The 25,201-nt window shown below is 38.3% G+C and overlaps 1 protein-coding gene across 1 annotated transcript; it reads right to left on the bottom strand.

Annotated features, from left to right (window-relative positions):
- Positions 1-12,113: 12,113 nt before the first annotated feature.
- Positions 12,114-21,542, bottom strand: LOC306988884 (uncharacterized protein). The gene is made up of 2 exons (XM_079594056.1): positions 21,314-21,542; positions 12,114-14,421 (listed from the first exon to the last, which is right to left on the bottom strand). Exon 2 carries the CDS (start codon positions 14,383-14,385, stop codon positions 12,319-12,321), a length of 2,067 nt encoding a protein of 688 aa, XP_079450182.1. The 5' UTR covers positions 14,386-14,421; positions 21,314-21,542; the 3' UTR covers positions 12,114-12,318.
- Positions 21,543-25,201: the final 3,659 nt, after the last annotated feature.

The following is a 25,201-nucleotide window of genomic DNA, read 5'->3' as shown; positions in this document are numbered from 1 at the left end:
ATTTAACATCAGAAGGAGTCTATGAGTTTAAATAGTTTAAAACCATTTGAGGACCCATTGACCAGAAATGACTCTTTGGCCAGTAATATTGTCAGTAGGTCGATTCTGGTATGGAAAGGACAAGTTCATGGACTCTTGGACCAGAAATATGTTCAATAGTGAAATATGGACAATTGTCTGGCTGATGTACTACTAACTGAAAGAGTCTATAATCATTAATAGAGAGTTCAAGATCAATCACGCTTCAGTCAGAAATATGTTCAATATGTCAAATCTGAAATACTGCATAGCAATGTCAATGAGTATGTATAGAAAGTTCAAAATCGAGGACTGTTTTACCAGAAATATTTTCAGTTATGGACTCCTGTCTGGCTAATATAACATCGCAAGAAGTCAATCTGTATATATTATAGTAAGTTAAAGTTCAAGAACTCTTAGGTCTGAAATATGTTCATCAGTTCAAAAAGGGGCCTCTGTATAACCGATTTAACCTCAGAATGAGTCTATAAGTTTATCTCGCTTAAAACCTTTTGAGGAACCTTTGACCAGAAATAAATTCAATAGGTCAGATATGGACTTCTATATGCCTTATGGAGCATCAGGAGGAGTCTATATATAAAGTTCAAGATTGAGGACTCTTTGGCCAGAAATATATTCCTTGGGTCAAATATGGACTTCTTTATGGCTGACATAACCTTAAAAGGAGTCAACGAGTATGTATAGAAAGTTCAAGTTCAAGATCTCTTGGCCAATAATATTTTCAGTAGGTCGATTCTGGTATGGAAAGTTCAAGTTCATGGACTCTTGGACCAGAAATATATTCCTTGGGTCAAATATGGACTTCTTTATTAACCTCAAAAGGAGTCAACGAGTATGTATAGAAAGTTCAAGTTCATAGACTCTTATGCCAGAAATATGTTCAGTAGTTCAAAAAGGGGCCTCTGTATTACTGATTTAACATCAGAATAAGTCTATGAGTTTATATCGCTTAAAACCTTTTGAGGACCCATTGACCACAAATAAGTTCAATAGGTCAGATTGGGACTTTTAAAGGGCTTATGAAGCATCAGAAGGAGTCTATAAGTAGAAAGTTCAAGATCGAGGACTCTTTGGCCTAAATTTTTTCAGTAGGTCGATTCTGGTATGGAAAGTTCAAGTACATGGACTCTTGGACCAGAAATATGTTCAATAGTGAAATATGGACAATTGTCTGGCTGATGTACTACTACCTGAAAGAGTCTATAATCATTAATAGAGAGTTCAAGATCAATCACGCTTCAGTCAGAAATATGTTCAATAAGTGAAATCTGAAATACTGCATGGCTGAAGAAACATCAGATTCTAGAGTCTATGAGTGTGTTTTGATTGTTCAAGATCGAGGACTCTTTTGCTAGAAAAATGTTCAGTAGATAATTTATGGGCTGCTGTGTGGCTGATGAATCATCATAAGGAGTCTATGAGCATGTATAAAAAGTTCAAAATCGAGGACTGTTTTACCAGAAATTTTTTCAGCGGGTAAATTATAGCCTGTCTGGCTACTATAACATCGCAAGAAGTCAATCTGTATATATGGAAGTTAAAGTTCAAGAACTCTTAAGTCAGAAATATGTTCATCTGTTCAAAAAGGGACCTCTGTATTACCGATTTAACATCAGAATGATCGCAAGCTTATATCGCTTAAAACCTTTTGAGGACGCTTTGATCAGATGTACTACTACCTGAAAAAGTCTATAATCATTAATAGAGAGTTCAAGATCAATCACGCTTCTATAAGTTCAATAGGTCAGATTTGGACTTTTAAAGTGCTTATGAAGCATCAGAAGGAGTCTATAAGTAGAAAGTTCAAGATCGAGGACTCTTTGGCCAGTAATATTTTCAGTAGGTCGATTCTGGTATGGAAAGTTCAAGTTCATGGACTCTTGGACCAGAAATATGTTCAATAGTTAAATATGGACAATTGTCTGGCTGATGTACTACTACCTGAAAGAGTTGATAATCATTAATAGAGAGTTTAAGATCAATCACGCTTCAGTCAGAAATATGTACAATAAGTCAAATCTGAAATACTGCAGGGCTGAAGAAACATCAGAATCTAGAGTCTATGAGTGTGTTTTGATTGTTCAAGATCGAGGACTCTTTTGCCAGAAAAATGTTCAGTAGGTAATCTATGGGCTGCTGTGTGGCTGATGAATCATCATAAGGAGTCTATGAGCATGTATAAAAAGTTCAAAATCGAGAACTGTTTTACCAGAAATATTTTCAGCGGGTCAATTATAGCCTGTCTTGCTACTATAACATCACAAGAAGTCAATCTGGATATATGGAAGTTAAAGTTCAAGAACTCTTAAGTCAGAAATATGTTCATCTGTTCAAAAAGGGACCTCTGTAGTACCGATTTAACATCAAATTGATCGCAAGTTTATATCGCTTAAAACCTTTTGAGGACCCTTTGACCAGAAATAAGTTCAATAGGTCAGATATGAACTTCTATACGGCTTATGGAGCATCAGGAGGAGTCTATATAGAAAGTTCAAGATTGAGGACTCTTTGGCCAGAAATATATTCCTTGGGTCAATTATGGACTTCTTTATGGGTGACATAACCTTAAAAGGAGTCAACGAGTATGTATAGAAAGTTCAAGTTCAAGATCTCTTTGGCCAATAATATTTTCAGTAGGTCGATTCTGGTATGGAAAGTTCAAGTTCATGGACTCTTGGACCAGAAATATATTCCTTGGGTCAAATATGGACTTCTTTATGGCTGACATAACCTCAAAAGGAGTCAACGAGTATGTATAGAAAGTTCAAGTTCATAGACTCTTATGCCAGAAATATGTTCAGTCGTTCAAAAAGGGGCCTCTGTATTACTGATTTAACATCAGAATAAGTCTATGAGTTTATATCGCTTAAAACCTTTTGAGGACCCATTGACCACAAATAAGTTCAATAGGTCAGATTTGGACTTTTAAAGGGCTTATGAAGCATCAGAAGGAGTCTATAAGTAAAAAGTTCAAGATCGAGGACTCTTTGGCCAGTAATATTTTCAGTAGGTCGATTCTGGTATGGAAAGTTCAAGTTCATGGACTCTTGGACAAGAAATATGTTCAATAGTGAAATATGGACAATTGTCTGGCTGATGTACTACTACCTGAAAGAGTCTATAATCATTAATAGAGAGTTCAAGATCAATCTTGTCTTTATTTCTTCTTTATTCTTTATTCTTATTTCTTCTTATTTCAATCTTTATTTCAGTCAGAAATATGTTCAGTATGTCAAATCTGAAATACTGCATGGCAATGTCAATGAGTATGTATAGAAAGTTCAAAATCGAGGACTGTTTTACCAGAAATATTTTCAGTTATGGACTCCTGTCTGGCTAATATAACATCGCAAGAAGTCAATCTGTATATATTATAGTAAGTTAAAGTTCAAGAACTCTTAGGTCAGAAATATGTTCATCAGTTCAAAAAGGGGCCTCTGTATAACCGATTTAACATCAGAATGAGTCTATAAGTTTATCTCGCTTAAAACCTTTTGAGGACCCTTTGACCAGAAATAAGTTCAATAGGTCAGATATGAACTTCTATACGGCTTATGGAGCATCAGGAGGAGTCTATATAGAAAGTTCAAGATTGAGGACTCTTTGGCCAGAAATATATTCCTTGGGTCAATTTTGGACTTCTTTATTGCTGACATAACCTTAAAAGGAGTCAACGAGTATGTATAGAAAGTTCAAGTTCATAAACTCTTAGGCCAGAAATATGTTCAGTAGTTCAAAAAGGGGCCTCTGTATTACTGATTTAACATCAGAATAAGTCTATGAGTTTATATCGCTTAAAACCTTTTGAGGACCCATTGACCAGAAATAAGTTCAATAGGTCAGATTTGGACTTTTAAAGGGATTATGAAGCATCAGAAGGAGTCTATAAGTAGAAAGTTCAAGATCAAGGACTCTTTGGCCAGTAATATTTTCAGTAGGTCGATTCTGGTATGGAAAGTTAAAGTTCATGGACTCTTGGACCAGAAATATGTTCAATAGTGAAATATGGACAATTGTCTGGCTGATGTACTACTACCTGAAAGAGTCTATAATCATTAATAGAGAGTTCAAGATCAATCTTGTCTTTATTTCTTCTTTATTCTTTATTCTTATTTCTTCTTATTTCAATCTTTATTTCAGTCAGAAATATGTTCAGTATGTCAAATCTGAAATACTGCATGGCAATGTCAATGAGTATGTATAGAAAGTTCAAAATCGAGGACTGTTTTACCAGAAATATTTTCAGTTATGGACTCCTGTCTGGCTAATATAACATCGCAAGAAGTCAATCTGTATATATTATAGTAAGTTAAAGTTCAAGAACTCTTAGGTCAGAAATATGTTCATCAGTTCAAAAAGGGGCCTCTGTATAACCGATTTAACATCAGAATGAGTCTATAAGTTTATCTCGCTTAAAACCTTTTGAGGACCCTTTGACCAGAAATAAGTTCAATAGGTCAGATATGAACTTCTATACGGCTTATGGAGCATCAGGAGGAGTCTATATAGAAAGTTCAAGATTGAGGACTCTTTGGCCAGAAATATATTCCTTGGGTCAATTTTGGACTTCTTTATTGCTGACATAACCTTAAAAGGAGTCAACGAGTATGTATAGAAAGTTCAAGTTCAAGATCTCTTTGGCCAGTAATATTTTCAGTAGGTCGATTCTGGTATGGAAAGTTAAAGTTCATGGACTCTTGGACCAGAAATATGTTCAATAGTGAAATGTGGACAATTGTCTGGCTGATGTACTACTACCTGAAAGAGTCTATAATCATTAATAGAGAGTTCAAGATCAATCACACTTCAGTCAGAAATATATTCAGTATGTCAAATCTGAAATACTGCATGGCAATGTCAATGAGGATGTGTAGAAAGTTCAAAATCAAGGACTGTTTTACCAGAAATATTTTCAGTTATGGACTCCTGTCTGGCTAATATAACATCGCAAGAAGTCAGTCTGTATATATTATAGTAAGTTAAAGTTCATAAACTCTTAGGCCAGAAATATGTTCAGTAGTTCAAAAAGGGGCCTCTGTATTACTGATTTAACATCAGAATAAGTCTATGAGTTTATATCGCTTAAAACCTTTTGAGGACCCATTGACCACAAATAAGTTCAATAGGTCAGATTTGGACTTTTAAAGGGCTTATGAAGCATCAGAAGGAGTCTATAAGTAGAAAGTTCAAGATCAAGGACTCTTTGGCCAGTAATATTTTCAGAAGGTCGATTCTGGTATGGAAAGTACAAGTTCATGGACTCTTGGACCAGAAATATGTTCAATCAGTGAAATATGGACAATTGTGTGGCTAATGTACTACTACCTGAAAAAGTCTATAATCATTAATAGAGAGTTCAAGATCAATCACGCTTCAGTCAGAAATATGTTTAATAAGTGAAATCTGAAATACTGCATGGCTGAAGAAACATCAGATTCTAGATTCTATGAGTGTGTTTTGATTGTTCAAGATCGAGGACTCTTTTGCCAGAAAAAATTTCAGTAGGTAATTTATGGGCTGCTGTGTGGCTGATGAATCATCATAAGGAGTCTATGAGCATGTATAAAAAGTTCAAAATCGAGGACTGTTTTACCAGAAATATTTTCAGCGGGTCAATTATCGCCTGTCTGGCTACTATAACATCGCAAGAAGTCAATCTGTATATATGGAAGTTAAAGTTCAAGAACTCTTAAGTCAGAAATATGTTCATCTGTTCAAAAAGGGACCTCTGTAGTACCAATTTAACATCAGAATGATCGCGTTTATATCGCTTAAAACCTTTTGAGGACCCTTTGACCAGAAATAAGTTCAATATGGACTTCTATACGGCTTATGGAGCATCAGGAGGAGTCTATATAGAAAGTTCAAGATTGAGGACTCTTTGGCCAGAAATATATTCCTTGGGTCAAATATGGACTTCTTTATGGCTGACGTAACCTCAAAAGGAGTCAACGAGTATGTATAGAAAGTTCAAGTTCAAGAACTCATAGGCCAGAAATATGTTCAGTAGTTTAAAAAGGGGCCTCTGTATTACTGATTTAACATCAGAATAAGTCTATGAGTTTATATCGCTTAAAACCTTTTGAGGACCCATTGACCAGATGTACTACTACCTGAAAAAGTCTATAATCATTCATAGAGAGTTCAAGATCAATCACGCTTCTATAAGTTCAATAGGTCAGATTTGGACTTTTAAAGGGCTTATGAAGCATCAGAAGGAGTCTATAAGTAGAAAGTTCAAGATCGAGGACTTTTTGGCCAGTAATATTTTCAGTAGGTCGATTCTGGTATGGAAAGTTCAAGTTCATGGACTCTTGGACCAGAAATATGTTCAATAGTGAAATATGGACAATTGTCTGGCTGATGTACTACTACCTGAAAAAGTCTATAATCATTAATAGAGAGTTCAAGATCAATCACGCTTCAGTCAGAAATATGTTCAATATGTCAAATCTGAAATACTGCATTGCACTGTCAATGAGTATGTATAGAAAGTTCAAGTTCATAGACTCTTAGGCCAGAAATTCAAGGTGTCTTGAAATATGTTCAAAATATAACATTTGAACTACTGTATGGCTGAAGATACATCGGAAGCAGTCAATGAGCATGTACAGAAAGTTCAAGATCATGGTCTCTTTGACCAGAATATGTTCAGTTGGTCAAATATGGACTTTTGTATGGCTAATGTATTATCAAGAGGAGTCCATATGCATTGAAAGTTAATGTTCAAAGACTCTTTGGACAAAAATATGTTGAGTAGTTCAGATATGGACTATGGACTTCTAAATGGCTTATGAAGCATCAGAAGGAGTCAGAACTCTTTTTCCAGTAATTAGTAGGTCAAAAATTTGTCAACTTTCTGCCTGATTTAATATTGAGAGAAGTCAGTTAGTAAGTTAATATTCAAGGTTTGTGGCCAGAAATATGTTCAGTTGGTAAAACATTTATGGCTGATATAACATCCGAACGAGTCAACAAGAATATTTAGAAAGTTCAAGTTCGAATACTCTTTGGCCAGAAATATGTTGAGTAGGTAAAAAATGGACCTCTGTATGCTTGATTTAACATCAGAAGTAGTCTGTGAGTGTATATATTTTAAAACCTTTTGAGGACCCATTGACCAGAAATATGTCAGATAAGGAATTCGAAATGGCTTATGAACCATCAGAAGGAGTCTATGAGTGTGTTTAGAAAGTTCAAGATCGAGAAATCTTTTTCCAGTAATATGTTCAGTAGTTGAAATATGGACTTCTCTGTGGCTGATTTAACATCAGAAGGAGTCTAAAAGTTTATAATAGTAAAAACATTTTGAGGACTGTTTGGCCAAAATAGTGTTCAATAGGTCAAATATGGACTGTATTTGAGTATATTTGAGTAAGTTAATATTCATGGTCTCTTGGCAGAAACATGTTTAGTAGGTCAAAAATTGAGTTTTGTATGGGTAATGTAACATCAGTAGGATTCTATAGCCTATGTCCTTCTGAGGTTTAAAACCAGGGTCCTCTGTCCAAAGAACTCTTTGGACAGAAATATGTTCAGTAGGTCAAAGAGGGACCTCTGTATACCTGCTATGATACATATAACTATACAACAACAACTAACTTATTCATTTTTGCATTGACGGGAAATTGCATTAGCTTCTGCGTTACAAATAACATACCTCATGTGCAAGGAAAAGATAACACGATCTAATAATGATGCGTTCAATAATAATGTATTGTTATATCTAACTATATAATTTAGATCTTTTATGCAATGGAATGTTACTCCAAAAATGGTATCTCTTCAATGCACAATCGGAACGAGTTAGTTACTGTATGTATGCAATGCACTCATAGCTTATATGTTAATCTCTTTAATGGACATGGGAATGTTTTTTGTCAATGCACAAAGTTAGATTGTTTGTGCAATGCAATTCAACAACATATGTTGTCTCTTTAATGCACATGGGAATGAGTTAGTTCTGGTATGCAATGAGTGGATTGTATTTTATTTTTCAATGCACAAAGTTAGATCGTTTGTGCAATGCAACAACAGATGTTAATTTCTTTAATTCAAGTGCATAGCTTATATTTTTCAATGCACAATTTTAGATCGTTTATTGCAACGCAAAGACACATATGTCATCTCCTTAATGCACATGGGAATGAGTTAGTTCTGGTATGCAATGAAACAAGTGCATAGCTTATATGTTATTTTTCAATGCGCAAAGTTAGATCGTTTGTACAATTGCAATGCAACAAACATATGTTATCCTTTAATGCACATGGGAATGAGTTAGTTCTGGTATGCAATGCAATGCAATGCAATGCAATGCAAGTGCATAGCTTATATTTTTCAATGCACAATTTTAGATCGTTCATTGCAATGCAAAAACACATATGTCATCTCTTTAATGCACATGGGAATGAGTTAGTTCTGGTATGCAATGCATTGCAATGCAAGTCCATAGCTTATATTTTTCAATGCACAATTTTAGATCGTTTATTGCAATGCAAAAACACATATGTCATCTATTTAATGCACATGGGAATGAGTTAGTTCTGGTATGCAATGCAATGCAATAAAATGCAATGCAATGCAATGCAATGCAAGTGCATAGCTTGTATTTTTCAATGCACAATTTTAGATCGTTTATTGCAATGCAAAAACACATATGTCATCTCTTTAATGCACATAGGAATTAGTTAGTTCTGGTATGCAATTACAATATGTTATTTTTCAATGTACAAAGTTTGATTGTTTGTGCAATTGAAATGCAACAAACATATGTCATCTCTTTAATGCACACGGGAATGAGTTAGTTCTGGTATGCAATGCAATGCAATGCAATGCAATAAAATGCAATGCAATGCAATGCAATGCAATGCAATAAAATGCAATGCAATGCAATGCAATAAAATGCAATGCAATGCAATAAAATGCAAGTGCATAACTTATATTTTTCAATTCACAATTTTAGATCGTTTATTGCAATGCAAAAACACATATGTCATCTCTTTAATGCACATGGGAATGAGTTAGTTCTGGTATGCAATGCTATGCAATGCAATAAAATGCAATGCAATGCAATGCAATGCAATGCAATGCAATGCAATGCAATAAAATGCAATGCAATGCAATAAAATGCAAGTGCATAACTTATATTTTTCAATTCACAATTTTAGATCGTTTATTGCAATGCAAAAACACATGTCATCTCTTTAATGCACATGGGAATGAGTTAGTTCTGCTATGCAATGCTATGCAATGCTATGCAATGCTATGCAATGCTATGCAATGCTATGCAATGCTATGCAATGCTATGCAATGCTATGCAATGCTATGCAATGCAATGCTATGCAATGCTATGCTATGCTATGCTATGCAATGCAATGCAATGCAATGCAATGCAATGCAATGCAATGCAATGCAATGCAATGTTATGCAATAAAATGCAATGCAATGCAATGCAATGCAATAAAATGCAATGCAATGCAATGCAATGCAATGCAATAAAATGCAATGCAATAAAATGCAATGCAATGCAATGCAATGCAATGCAATAAAATGCAATGCAATGCAATGCAATGCAATGCAATAAAATGCAATGCAATGCAAGTGCATAACTTATATTTTTCAATTCACAATTTTAGATCGTTTATTGCAATGCAAAAACACATATGTCATCTCTTTAATGCACATGGGAATGAGTTAGTTCTGGTATGCAATGCTATGCAATGCTATGCAATGCAATGTTATGCAATGCAATGCAATGCAATGCAATGCAATGCAATGCAATGCAATGCAATGCAATGCAATGCAATGCAAGTGCATAGCTTATATTTTTCAATGCACAATTTTAGATCGTTTAATGCAATGCAAAAACACAAATGTAATCTCTTTAATGCACATGGGAATGAGTTAGTTCTGGTATGCAATGCAATGCAATAAAATGCAATGCAATGCAATACAATGCAAGTGCATAGCATATTTTTCAATGCACAATTTTAGATCATTTATTGCAATGCAAAACCACATATGTCATCTCTTTAATGCACATGGGAATGAGTTAGTTCTGGTATGCAATGAAACAAGTGCATAGTTAATATGATATCTTTCAATACACAAAATTAGATCGTTTGTGCAATTGCAATGCAACAAACATATGTTATCCTTTAATGTACATGGGAATGAGTTAGTTCTCCTATGCAATGCAACAACATATGTTATCTCTTTAATGCACATGGGATTGAGTTAGTTCTGGTATGCAATGCAATGCAATGCTATGCAATGCTATGCAATGCGATGCAATGCGATGCAATGCGATGCAATGCGATGCAATGCAATGCTATGCAATCCTATGCAATGCAATGCAATGCTATGCAATGCAATGCAATGCAATGCAATGCAATGCAATGCAATAAAATGCAATGCAATGCAATGCAATGCAAGTGCATAGCATACATTTTTCAATGCACAATTTTAGATCGTTTATTGCAATGCAAAAACACATATGTCATCTCTTTAATGCACATGGGAATGAGTTAGTTCTGATGCAATGCAATGCAATGCAATAAAATGCAATGCAAGTGCATAGCTTATATTTTTCAATGCACAATTTTAGATCGTTTATTGCAATGCAAAAACACAAATGTCATCTCTTTAATGCACATGGGAATGAGTTAGTTCTGGTATGCAATGCAATGCAATAAAATGCAATGCAATGCAATACAATGCAAGTGCATAGCATATTTTTCAATGCACAATTTTAGATCATTTATTGCAATGCAAAACCACATATGTCATCTCTTTAATGCACATGGGAATGAGTTAGTTCTGGTATGCAATGAAACAAGTGCATAGTTAATATGATATCTTTCAATACACAAAATTAGATCGTTTGTGCAATTGCAATGCAACAAACATATGTTATCCATTAATGTACATGGGAATGAGTTAGTTCTCCTATGCAATGCAACAACATATGTTATCTCTTTAATGCACATGGGATTGAGTTAGTTCTGGTATGCAATGCAATGCAAGTGCATAGCTTATATTTTTAAATGCACAATTTTAGATCGTTTATTGCAATGCAAACGCAACAAACATGTTATCCTTTAATGCACATGGGAACGAGTAAGTTCTGGTATGCAATGCAATGCAATGCAATGCAATAAAATGCAATGCAATGCAATGCAATGCAAGTGCATAGCTTACATTTTTCAATGCACAATTTTAGATCGTTTATTGCAATGCAAAAACACATATGTCATCTCTTTAATGCACATGGGAATGAGTTAGTTCTGATGCAATGCAATGCAATGCAATGCAATGCAATGCAAGTCCACAGCTTATATTTTTCAATGCACAATTTTAGATCGTTAATTGCAATGCAAATACACATATGTCATCTCTTGAATGCACATGGGAATGAGTTAGTTCTGGTATGCAATGAAACAAGTGCATAACATATGTTATTTTTCAATGCACAAAGTTAGATCGTTTGTGCAATTGCAATGCAACAAACATATGTTATCCTTTAATGCACATGTGAATGAGTTAGTTCTGGTATGCAATGCAACAAATGGATAGCTTGTATGTAATTTTTTAATGCACAAAGTTAGATCGTTTGTGCAATGCAATGCAACAACACATGTTATCTATTTAATGAACATGGGAATGAGTTAGTTCTGGTATGCAATGCAATGCAACAAGTTTATAGCGTATAAGTAATTTTTCAAGGCACAACGTTAGATCGTCTGTGAAATGCAATGCAACAGCGTACAGTTTATCTCCTCAGAGCACAACGCAATGAGTATGTTATCTCTTTAATGCACATGGGAATGAGTTAGTTTGGTATGCAAGGCAATGCAACAAGTGCAAAGCTTATACGTCAGCCATACAGATGTCCATATTTGACCCAAGGAAAATCTTTCTTGCCAAAGAGTCCTCGATAGACTCCTTTTAATGTTAAATCAGCCATGCAGAAGTCCATATTTGACCTACTGGACATATTGCTGGAAAAAGCCTCCTCAATCTTGAACCTTCTCTACATACTCTCTGTCATGAATGGATTTCACCGGAGGCAAGATGAAGCGAACCCAAAAGCAACTTTAATTATAAGAGTACGTTTAACAAAACAAAGGCTGGAAACTAGAATACCGACAGGAAACATTCAATACTAGACAAAGACACAGGGCAAACATGAGGGCTTAAATACACAAGACTAACGACAAGACAAGGGACACCTGTGAACAATAACCAGATGATTAACCAATGACAAGACACATGGCAGGATCACATGACAAACGGAATCACATGACAAGACAATAACCAGGAACAAGAAACAAAACCCAAACCGTGACATAGCCCCACCCCTAGGGGCGGCTCCTGACGCCCATCAAAACAAAAAAAACAATAGTTCAGGAGGGTGGTGGAGCGGAGGCGGACCTGGGGGCGGGATGGAGGGCCAGGCCCATGGAGCAGCAGAGGGCCTGGAGACTGCGGCAGGACGGGCGACCAGGGCGGAGCAGGCAGCGCAGGTGACCAGGGCGGAGACGACCCTTCAGGCGGCCAGGGTGGATCAAACAGCTTCTCAGGCAACCAGGGCGGAGCAGATAGTGGGCGTGACCATGGCGGAGCAAGCTGTGCAAGTGGCCAGGGCGGAGCAGGACGTGGGCGTGAGCACGGCGGAGCAGTAGGACCTTCGGGCGGCCACGGCGGTGAAGACCCCTCGGGCGGCCACGGCGGTGAAGACCCCTCGGGCGGCCACGGCGGTGAAGACCCCTCGGGCGGCCACGGCGGTGAAGACCCCTCGGGCGGCCACGGCGGTGAAGACCCCTCGGGCGGCCACGGCGGTGAAGACCCCTCGGGCGGCCACGGCGGTGAAGACCCCTCGGGCGGCCACGGCGGTGAAGACCCCTCGGGCGGCCACGGCGGTGAAGACCCCTCGGGCGGCCACGGCTCAGGAACAGCGACAGACACCGGCTCAGGAACAGCGACAGACACCGGCTCAGGAACAGCGACAGACACCGGCTCAGGAACAGCGACAGACACCGGCTCAGGAACAGCGACAGACACCGGCTCAGGAACAGCGACAGACACCGGCTCAGGAACAGCGACAGACACCGGCTCAGGAACAGCGACAGACACCGGCTCAGGAACAGCGACAGACACCGTGGCGGCGGCCATCTTGTCCGAAGACTCTGGCTCAGGAACAGGAACAGACAGTGGGGCGGCGGCCATCTTGTCCGAAGACTCTGGCTCGGCAGAAGTGACGTGAACAGTCTCTGGTTTGGCAGAGCTGACGTGGAGCGTGGGCTCGGCAGGGCTGACGTGGAGCGTGGGCTCGGCAGGGCTGACGTGGAGCGTGGGCTCGGCAGGGCTGACGTGGAGCGTAGGCTCGGCAGGGCTGACGTGGAGCGTAGGCTCGGCAGGGCTGACGTGGAGCGTAGGCTCGGCAGGGCTGACGTGGAGCGTAGGCTCGGCAGGGCTGACGTGGAGCGTAGGCTCGGCAGGGCTGACGTGGAGCGTAGGCTCGGCAGGGCTGACGTGGAGCGTAGGCTCGGCAGGGCTGACGTGGAGCGTAGGCTCGGCAGGGCTGACGTGGAGCGTAGGCTCGGCAGGGCTGACGTGGAGCGTAGGCTCGGCAGGGCTGACGTGGAGCGTAGGCTCGGCAGGGCTGACGTGGAGCGTAGGCTCGGCAGGGCTGACGTGGAGCGTAGGCTCGGCAGGGCTGACGTGGAGCGTAGGCTCGGCAGGGCTGACGTGGAGCGTAGGCTCGGCAGGGCTGACGTGGAGCGTAGGCTCGGCAGGGCTGACGTGGAGAACAGGTTTGGCGGGACAAGGCCCTGTACGAGCGGTCTCGGCGGGACGAGACCCTGGAATGGCAATCTCGGCGGGACGAGACCCTGGGTTGTGCTTGGTAGCGGCCCTTCTGGCCGATCGCACTGACGCCAGCGGTGGGTCTGTCATGCTGGATAGTAATTTTGGACGTCCAGAGTCCGATCTGGTGGCCGGTCTGAGGGCTGGCGTGACGTGAAGAAACTCAACCTCAGCGGGACTGACATGAAGCTCTGGCTCAGAGGATACCGTGGGCTTGCGGGGCTCCTCATCCACAAAGCCCACAGTGAACGACGAGCCGCTCCACATCAGGGCAAAGTCAATATACTCCACCAGAGTGTTACAAGGGGTATTGGCTGGCATGAGCTGGTAAAGTGGTTCATTGAGTCCATGGCGGAACATGTCCTTTAACACAGCATCATTGAAATCCTCCCCATGGCAAAGCTCGCAGAATTCCTTAATGTAATCCTCGACTGGTCGGTTTCCCTGGCTGAGGCGGAAGAGGCGGATTGCTGGGTCCATAATGTGGTCTAGTATTCTGTCATGAATGGATTTCACCTGTTTGATCGGGATGAATTATGGATGGAATAACCTTTTCTAATCTAATTGCTAGAGCCTTCGCCATGATTTTGGTGTCTACATTAATTAATGAAATTGGTCTATAACTCGATGGTAAGGTCGGATCCTTATTAGGTTTGAGTAGAAGCGAAACTGATGCTGTGTTGGAGGTCGCCGGAAGCCTACAGTTGTGTATTGATTCGGTTATCATTCGGATAAAGAGTGGGGCCAACATTGACCAAAAGTGTTTATAGAACTCAGCTGGGAAGCCATCTGGACCAGGTGCTTTATTGTTTGGCATTGAGATAAGTGCAGCCTGAAATTCAGCTTGAGATATTGAAATTTCTAACTCATTTTTTTGGTTCTCGTCAATTTTAGGTAAATTAATTTTCTTAAGAAAGTAGTTAATTTCTTTATTGTCTGGATCTTTTTCTGATGAGTAGAGCTGGTTGTAAAACTGATAGAAGATTTGATTGATTTCACTTGGTGAGTGGGTAAGCTTCCCTGCTGAGTCCTGTAATGCTGTTATCATAGTTTTTTCTTTGTTTCTTTTTATTTGATTTGCCAAATATTTACCCGATTTATTGCTATGATAAAATTTTTCCTGTCTTAACCTGTGTATTAGAAATTGGGTTCGTTTGTTAATTATTCCATTGAGTTCTAATTTATATAAATCTAATTTATTCTTGGTTTCCACTGTTGGTTTAGCCATGTTAATATTTTCGAGATGTTTAATTTTTTGTTCTAAATGCGTTTCTTTTTCCAGTTCAAATTTTTTTTTGTGGACTGAGAATGATATAATAATTCCTCTAAGTACTGTTTTTCCTGTTTCCCATAGAAGAGAGGGCGATAACTCAGAGGAGTCATTTGTTTCTAGAAAGAATGTCCACTCTTTCTTAATGAGGACGTCAAATTGTGAATCTTGGAGTAGAGAGGTGTTAAAACGCCATCTAGGTGTTGTTTTGTGTGTACGAGTCATTGTCCAATTAATTGTGATAGGGGCGTGGTCGCTAATGATAATCGGATGAATTGATGACTGAGATATATTAGAAATCATGGAGTTACTTGTGAGAAAAAAATCCAGGCGGGAATATGAGTGATGGACTGGAGAAAAGAATGAGTATTCTCTACTGCATGGGTGTTGTAAGCGCCAACTGTCAGCAAGACCATAATCAGACATGAATTGTTTTATTGTTGATGTGGATTGCCATATTGGTTTTTTTCTTGAGCTATCAGAACGGTCTAATGAAGGGTCAAGGACTGTATTGAAATCTCCTGCAATTATTACTGGGCAATCAGTCAGATCTGATATGGCAGAAAAAAAAGACTGGAAAAAAGTTGGATCATCTGAGTTTGGGCCATATATATTTCCAATTGTAATTGGGTTATTATCTATTGAGATATTAATGATAATATAGCGCCCTTCAGTATCAACAATTGTAGTATTGTGAATGAATGAAATTTTTTTATGTATCAGTATACAGACTCCTCTTTGTTTTGTATTATAATTTGCAGAAAATACCTGATTATATTGAGATGATTGAATTTTGTTACAATCAGATTTTGCCAAATGAGTTTCTTGAAGGAGACAAATGTCAGCCTGTAATTTATTTAAATGATCAAACACCTTGGCCCTCTTGGCCCGAGACCCAATACCTCGAATATTCCATGTTAGGAAAGACAGTTTGGTCATACTTCAACTGTAATAATTTCTGTCTAATTTAATGTAATGTACAGATGAACATGAGTGGATGGGAGTGTATGAAATGTTATTAATGATTGATTGTGAATGCATGGGAGCATGTATTATGAAAACATAAGTTAGTATGAAAAAGAATGAGGAACAAGGGGGGGATATAGGTGGTGGTAGGGAAGGTGTATAGGCCAGGCTATACACAGTGATTAACCCTGACAATAATACATCTATCATTAATAATGACAGCATGGTTGCTAAAGTTGGTGATACTTTAATATAACAGTGACAGTGATACAATAATATAACTAACAATAACAATAACACCGGAGACAAATACACCAACATAGACATTAAAAATGACAGTATAGTAGCCAAAGTTTACTGGAGGTAAACTGTAGTTACAAGACCTGTGCTATTGTTTCAATAGTTATCATATAGAGATAGGCATGATGGAGACGAGAGAAAGAGAGAGAGGGGGAGAGAAAGAGAAAGAGAAAACATCACAGAAATGCAAAATGGATGTTGCATATTTACCAGTGTGAGAATTAGAACAGCCAGGGGGTAGTGATCTTGTCCCGATACAGCTGATTGTTTATGTAAAGTTTATCGACAACTATAACTGCTTTCTTGTTTTCTTCTTTCATTTGCTTGCGAATGGGGAATAATTGCTTGCGGCGTTGTAGTATTTCTTTTGGGTATTGGTCGTTGAGTCCAAAGTCCGTGCCTTTAAGATGTTTACCTTGACGTTGAACCAGTTCTTTTTGTTTGTAATGTTCAAATTTTGCAACGATGGGTCTGGGACGGTCATTTCGGTTGTTTCTGGATTGGATACGGTGTACCCGATGAAAGCTGACGGATTGCACCGTTTCTGCTGGGAGCTTGAGCTGTTCGGACATGAACGCTCGTATTGTTGCTTCAGGGTTTTCGTGAGTCGATTCCGGTAAGTTTGAAAAAATCATATTGTCTCTCATACTGTGTGTTTGAAGGTCTAAGATGGTAGCTTTCACATTTTTCAAGTCAACAGTGTTGTTGGAAAGTTGTGTTGTGAGTGACTGAACGGATAATGTTAGTGATTTGTTTTCTTGTTTGAGAGTGTCAATTTGTTCTTGACTGAATTCGAGGCTATATCGTAGAGCTTGGATCTCCTTGTGTAATACTTCGATGAGTGACAGTCTGGCTTCAAAGCCGGTGAGTTGAGTCTGAATGGAGAGTAATATTTCTTTATTTTCGTTACAGCATTTAGGTGTTGGAGATTCCGAAATAGATCGTTCATTGCGAGCTCTTTTAGGAGTGTTCTTGGTAACTTTACCGGTAGCAGATAATCCGTGTGACATGTTTTGTTCGTGGCGTGAGCTGATAGAGTCCTCAAGATCTTCCAGTATGGAGTATTTGTTGTAGTGTGAGTCGATAAAGTCCTCGAGTTCTTCCAGTGTGGCGAGAGGTATAAAAAAAAAAACAGTTGCGGAGTGTAAATTCAAGTGTAATATAGTTCCAAACGAACAGCAACAAAAGAGAGTAGAAAGTGATAGTTTGTTCAGCGTTTAGTGGTCTGCCATCTTCCGCACAGTGTCTCGAACTACGCGCGTGCGTTACTCAGACGTCATCAGCGTTATTTCTAAAGCATCATGTGACACAGAAGACTGGGGTAATGATGCTGACCTTTTCATTAGATTAGAAAAGGTTATTCCATCCATAATTCATCCCGATCAAACAGGCTTTGTTAAAGGCAGACTAGCCGCAAACAATACACGTAGACTGTTCAATATTATGCATCAAGGTACAATTCAAGAAAATAACACAGTCATTGTCACATTAGACGCTGAGAAAGCATTTGACCGCGTCAACTGGAAATTCTTGTTTTCCACTTTAGAGCGGTTTGGCTTTGGGGAATCATTTATTAAATGGGTTAAACTATTATACACTTCACCGACAGCCACTATCACCACAAATGGACTGTCCTCACAAAGCTTCACGTTGCACAGGGGGACTAGACAAGGATGCCCACTATCACCTCAACTGTTTACTATTTTTATCGAACCTTTAGCAGCCGCCATACGCCAAGACATACTCATTACAGGCATCAGGACCAAAAATATGCATCATAAAATTAGTCTCTATGCAGATGACATACTACTATTCTTGGAGAACCCTCAAATTTCAATACAAGAAACAATCAAAATCATACATTCATTTTCCAATATATCAGAATACTCGATTAACTGGGATAAATCATCTGTTCTCCCATTACAATCCCAAAGCTGGGATGCAGCGGCCACCACATTACCTATACCCCTGTGCACTGACTGTATCACCTACTTGGGCATAAGAATTTCCCCCAGGCTGTCAGATCTTTTTACTCTAAATTTCACCCCCCTTCTAAAATCAATTCAGGAAGACCTCCATCGTTGGGCAAACCTTCCACTTTCCATCATGGGCAGGATAGCCACAATCAAAATGACAATACTACCCAAAGTAAACTATCTACTTTCAATGACCCCAATACAACCAACCACCGCCTGGTTTAAATCCCTAGACACAGCAATTATAAAATTCTATTGGAAAAATAAGACTCCAAGAATAAAACTATCCACCCTTCAGAAACCAAAGAGCCTTGGAGGATTAGAAGCACCAAATTTTTCTTTATACTGTTTAGCAAATCACCTGCAATATGTACACAGATGGATTCACCCCAACCAATCTGACGTTACCTGGCTAGATTTAGAACAAAATGTGTGTGATAACTTTCAGATCTCAGACCTGCCTTTTTTTACCCGGACAATTAAAAAACACTCCTGTTTCAAAGCACCTACAATCAGCTCAACTCTGACAGCCTGGTGGAAATTCCACAATATTACTAACACAAAGCTTTCCCATCTGAAACTCACCCCAATTTGGAATAACCCTGATTTCATTTGCAATAATAAAACACTCAATTTTAATTCCTGGAAAGATAAAGGTATTACTCATCTGCAACATATTTTCATCAATGGCAATTTCTCTACATTTGAGGACTTGGTCCAGAAATTTGGCATCACCGATAAACAATACCTACAATATCTACAGATTAAATCAACAATTAAATCATCAATTAAACCAACCACTAACACTCCAATGGTCAATTTAGAACTCGCTCCACCTATATCAAAACTAATTAATATTTCATCCTCAAAAAAACTACTATCTAAAATCTACAAAATAGTGATACAAACAGACATTATCATAAATCTCCCCACTGCTAAATGGGAATCGGATTTATCTATTCACACTGATGCCGATTTCTGGACTCAAGTCTGCAAAAACACTTTTTTCATGACCAAAAATACTAATTTACAGCTAATACAATACAAGACTATCCACAGGACTCACCTCACTGGACGGAAATTATTTCATATGGGCTCCACTTCAGACATCTGTTCACACTGTACTCAGAACTGCAGGGACACATATATTCATGCTCTCTGGCACTGTACTCCTATACAACAACTATGGGAAAAGGTTACAGGGATTTTATCCGCTTTCTTTGGTTGTTCCATCCCGTCGTCCCCATCTCTTTGTCTACTTGGAGACATCTCCACAATCAACCTAAATATCGTGAATAGTAAAACTCTGCTGGTCGCGTTAGCTGTCGCCAAGAAAACTATCTTCATAAATTGGAAAACAAAAAACAAAATTCATATCTCTATTTGGAAAAACCTACTTTTGGATCACATCTCAGTAGAAATATCAAATCACTCCTCTGGAAAAAACTCAATTGATTCACCATCCATTTGGCTAGCACTTTCTAAATTTCTAAATTCTTAGCTCCGTTGGCCCCCTCTGCCCGAGACTCAGTTTTCGAGACTCAGTTTTCGCGATTTCATTTATCACTCATCAATATTAGTAAACTTGCTCTATTGTCGTTTGCCATACCCCTTTACCACTTAGATAACTCATTTCTCACAATATAACATATCTACAGCATTAGGGACAAATCAGCAGGACGGGGATAATTTTTTTTTTTTCTCACTCTCCACTACAAACCTTAAAACGCCTCCCTATATCCTATTTCCAGAATGGCACACCGACAACCTGTAATTTTCCTCTGTACGGCTTTAGCCTCCAGGGGCATGAGACTGGCTCCCTGGTGGGGGGTGGGCTGGGGTTACCTTGAGGGAGAGCATGCCTCACCTCTTAACCGCGCCTCCACGAACCTCCTCCTCCACTGCTGCTGGGGCCGGCTCCACTCTGCACACCTCACTTTTTAATGCTCCTCATTTTAGATGACCAACAATCACATACATATTTAAGAACTGGGATGTGCTGTGTGGAGGGCCTGAAGAAGCTCTGCACTGCTGTCCTCTACCTCTTTTTAATGCATCTCATCATACATTTAATCACACAATCAATAGGGAAAAGGGTGGTGCTTGGGATGGATCTGAATAAGTTCTACCCCCTGCGCTGCACCTCTTTTAATGCACTTACACCTCATTTAGACTTAGAAGGCACATATTACAGGGACAGTGGGGTGTGTAAATGAGCTGGCCCGTCAGTAGGACAACAACTGATGTTGGGAGCAGGGGAGGGCAGAGGTGGGGAGGATTTCTGGGTTTCCCCCATCCCCACGAAGCCCCACTCCACCCCTGGGTTTACTGTGTTCCTCGGCCCCGGTGAGGGCTGGAGCAGTCTGAGGAAAGATCCGTTGAGCCTGACCCAACCCAAACCAAACTCATCCCCTCCTATAACTATGGGACAGTACTTTAACTTTAATTATAACAACCAATACTACACCAGTCCTGCTGATCTCAACATTCAAACACAGAACACTTAATCATACACAAACATACACGCACGGTCATGTTTATTCCTACGCACTCACACACACACACACACACACAGGTTTATTCATACGCGCACACACACACACACACACACACACACAGGCACTCGCACGCACATACACGCCCTCCTTTTCCACCCTTATGGTAACCAACCCCTTTTTTTTTTTTTTTATCTTTATTTTTTTTTTATTTTTATTTTTTTCCTCTTTTCTTATGTTGAATGTGTGAAACATGCTCTCTCCATATTTTTCCATATAATATCAAACAATCATTGTATGTTGTATGTTTTATGTCTTTTACACTTTGTTTGGGTTTTGTACGTGTGAAGTTTTGCCAATAAAAAAAAAAAAAAAAAAAAAAAAAAATGAATGGATTTCACCGGAGGCAAGATGAAGCGAACCCAAAAGCAACTTTAATTATAAGAGTACGTTTAACAAAACAAAGGCTGGAAACTAGAATACCGACAGGAAACATTCAATACTAGACAAAGACACAGGGCAAACATGAGGGCTTAAATACACAAGACTAACGACAAGACAAGGGACACCTGTGAACAATAACCAGATGATTAACCAATGACAAGACACATGGCAGGATCACATGACAAACGGAATCACATGACAAGACAATAACCAGGAACAAGAAACAAAACCCAAACCGTGACACTCATAGACTACTACTACTTATTTCTGGTCAAAGTTTCTACAAAAGTTCTTAAACTAAATAAACGAATAGACTCTTTCTGATGTTAAATCAGCTTTACAGAGCTTCCTTTATGAACTGCTGAAAATTTTGTTGACCAAAGTGTCTTTGAACTTTCTCCACAATATAACTTTCTATACATGTTGACTCCTTTTGATGTTCAATCTTGAACATTAGCCATACAATAGTCCATATTTGACCTACTGAACATATTTCTGACCAGAGACCTTGAACATTAACTTACTATGAATACTTCTCGTACTATAAAGACTTCTCGTGATGTTTTACCAGCCAGACAGTAGTCCATATTTGATCGATTGAACATATGTTTGGCCAAAGACTCCTCAAAATGTTTTTTACTATTGTCCATATTTGACATTCTGAATTTTTTTCTGGCCAAAGGTACTCGATCTTGGACTATCTATACATACTCATAGACTCCTTCTGATGCTTCATAAGCCATTTAGATGTCAATATCTGAACTATTGAACTTATTTCTGCTCAAAGGGTTCTCAAAAGTTTATAAACTATATAAAGTTATAGACTCATTCTGATGATAAATCATCAGGTCCCCTTTTTGACCTAATGAACATCTGGCCAAAGAGTTCTTGAACATTATCTTGCTATACATACAGATTGACTTCTTGTTATGTTATATTAACCAGCCAGTAGTCCATATTTGACCCAAGGAAAATATTTCTGGTAAAACAGTCCTCGATCTTGGACTTTCTATACATATTCATAGACTCCTTCTGATGCTTCATAAGCCATATAGATGTCAATATCTGACCTATCGAATTTATTTCTGGTCAAAGGGTCCTCAAGAGGTTTTAAACTAAATAAACTTATAGACTCCTTCTGATGATAAATCAGCTATACAGTGGTCCCTTTTTGACATAATGAACATATTTCTGGCCAAAGAGTTCTTGAACATTATCTTACTATACATACAGATTGACTTTTTGCGATGTTATATTAACCATCCAGTAGTCCATTTTTGACCTACTCAACTTATTTCTGGCCCTAGAGTACTCAATTATTGAAATTTGTATACATTCTTGCAGACTCCTTTTGATGTTACATCCGCCATACAAAAGTAATTTTTTGACCAACTTAACATATTTCTTGCCAGAGTCCTTGAACATTATCTCACTATACATACAGACTGACTTCTCGTAATGTTATATCAGGCATAGAGTAGTCCAAATTTGACCGATTGAAACATTTTTAGTCCAAAGAATTTTCTTTACTATTATAAACTTATCAACTCCTTCTAATGTTACATTTTTAACATTAACTTTCTATACTTATAGACTCCTTTTGACCTGCTGAACACATTTCTGGCCAAAGATTAACTTACCATAAATTCAGATCAGCCAGACGCCAGTCAAAATTTTAACTACTAAAAATATTTCTGGCCAAGGAGTACTCGAAACTTTAACTTTCTACACATACTTGTTGACTCCTGATGTAAAGCCATACTGAAGTTCATATTTGACCCAACGAACATTTTTCTGGCCAATGAATCCTCGATCTCAAACTTTCTATACAAGACCCCTTTTGATGCTTTATAAGCCATATAGATGTTCTTATTGAAGTCCATATCTGACTGATTAAACATATTTCTGGTCAAAGGGTCCTCAAATGCTTTTAAATTATATACGCTTTGAGACTCCTTCTGATGATAAATCAGGCAGACAGAATTCCATATTTGACCTACTGCAGATTTGACCTAATTTGATATTACTGAGATTTTTATTGTGTTTACAGGGGCAATGCACATTAATAAACATAAATGTAAATGTGCCAGAATTAGCCTAAAAGGCTATTTTACATCTGTAGACCCTTGACAGAATGTTAAGAAAAAGTCACCCTAAAAACAGACAAAACATCACACATATACACATCATATGACCATATATACATATACACATAAATACACACATATATACGCATATACATATATCAGCCTGAAAAATTTAATATTTGGCCTACTTAACATTTTTCTGGCCAAAGAATACTCGAAACTTGAAATTTCTATACATACTCATTGACTTCTTCTTATGTTATATCAGCCATACAGAAGTCCACTGTTGGCCCAAAGAACATATTTCTGGCCAGAGTTCTCAATCTTGAACTTTCTCAATCTGAACTTTCATAGACTCTTTCTGATTCGTCATAAGCCATATAGGTGTCCATATCTGGCGAATTGAAAATGTTTTTGGCAAAAAGGGTCCTCACAAGTTAGCTAACTGAATACTGATAGACTTATTCTGATGATAAATCACTTAAATCACTATGTGACCCTCTGAATGTATTTTTAGCCAAAGAACCATAGAACATTAACTTCATATACATATTGATTCAAGAGTAAAAATTTGACCTCTGTATGGCTGATTTATTATCAGAAGGAGTCTATGATTTTACATAGTTTAAAAACGTTTAAGGAACCTTTGACCAGAAATAATAACAGGCCATTTATGGACATATATATGGCTTATGAAAAATCAGAAGGAGACTATGAGTATGTATAGAAAGTTCAAGATTGAGGACACATTGGCCAGAAAAATGTTCCTTGGGTCAATTATGGACTTCTGTATAGCTGACCTAACATCAGATGGAGTCACAGAGTATGTATAAAAAAGGTCAAGTTTCGAGTACTCTTTGGCAAGAAACATTTTCAGTAGGTCAAATATGAATATGTAGTAAGTTAATGTTCAAACAATCTTAGGCCAGAAATATGTCCAGTAGTTCAAAAAGGGGCCTCTGTCTGGCTGATTTAACATCAGAAGGAGTCTATGAGTTTAAATAGTTTAAAACCATTTGAGGACCCATTGACCAGAAATGACTCTTTGGCCAGTAATATTGTCAGTAGGTCGATTCTGGTATGGAAAGGACAAGTTCATGGACTCTTGGACCAGAAATATGTTCAATAGTGAAATATGGACAATTGTCTGGCTGATGTACTACTAACTGAAAGAGTCTATAATCATTAATAGAGAGTTCAAGATCAATCACGCTTCAGTCAGAAATATGTTCAATATGTCAAATCTGAAATACTGCATAGCAATGTCAATGAGTATGTATAGAAAGTTCAAAATCGAGGACTGTTTTACCAGAAATATTTTCAGTTATGGACTCCTGTCTGGCTAATATAACATCGCAAGAAGTCAATCTGTATATATTATAGTAAGTTAAAGTTCAAGAACTCTTAGGTCTGAAATATGTTCATCAGTTCAAAAAGGGGCCTCTGTATAACCGATTTAACCTCAGAATGAGTCTATAAGTTTATCTCGCTTAAAACCTTTTGAGGAACCTTTGACCAGAAATAAATTCAATAGGTCAGATATGGACTTCTATATGCCTTATGGAGCATCAGGAGGAGTCTATATATAAAGTTCAAGATTGAGGACTCTTTGGCCAGAAATATATTCCTTGGGTCAAATATGGACTTCTTTATGGCTGACATAACCTTAAAAGGAGTCAACGAGTATGTATAGAAAGTTCAAGTTCAAGATCTCTTGGCCAATAATATTTTCAGTACTTTACTTTACTTTACTTTACT

The sequence above is a fragment of the Phoxinus phoxinus genome, assembly GCF_949152265.1.
Source record: "Phoxinus phoxinus genome assembly, chromosome: 20".
NCBI lineage: Eukaryota > Metazoa > Chordata > Actinopteri > Cypriniformes > Leuciscidae > Phoxinus > Phoxinus phoxinus.
Note: the sequence above shows the minus strand (reverse complement) of the source record. Positions and strands in the feature narration are given on the sequence as shown.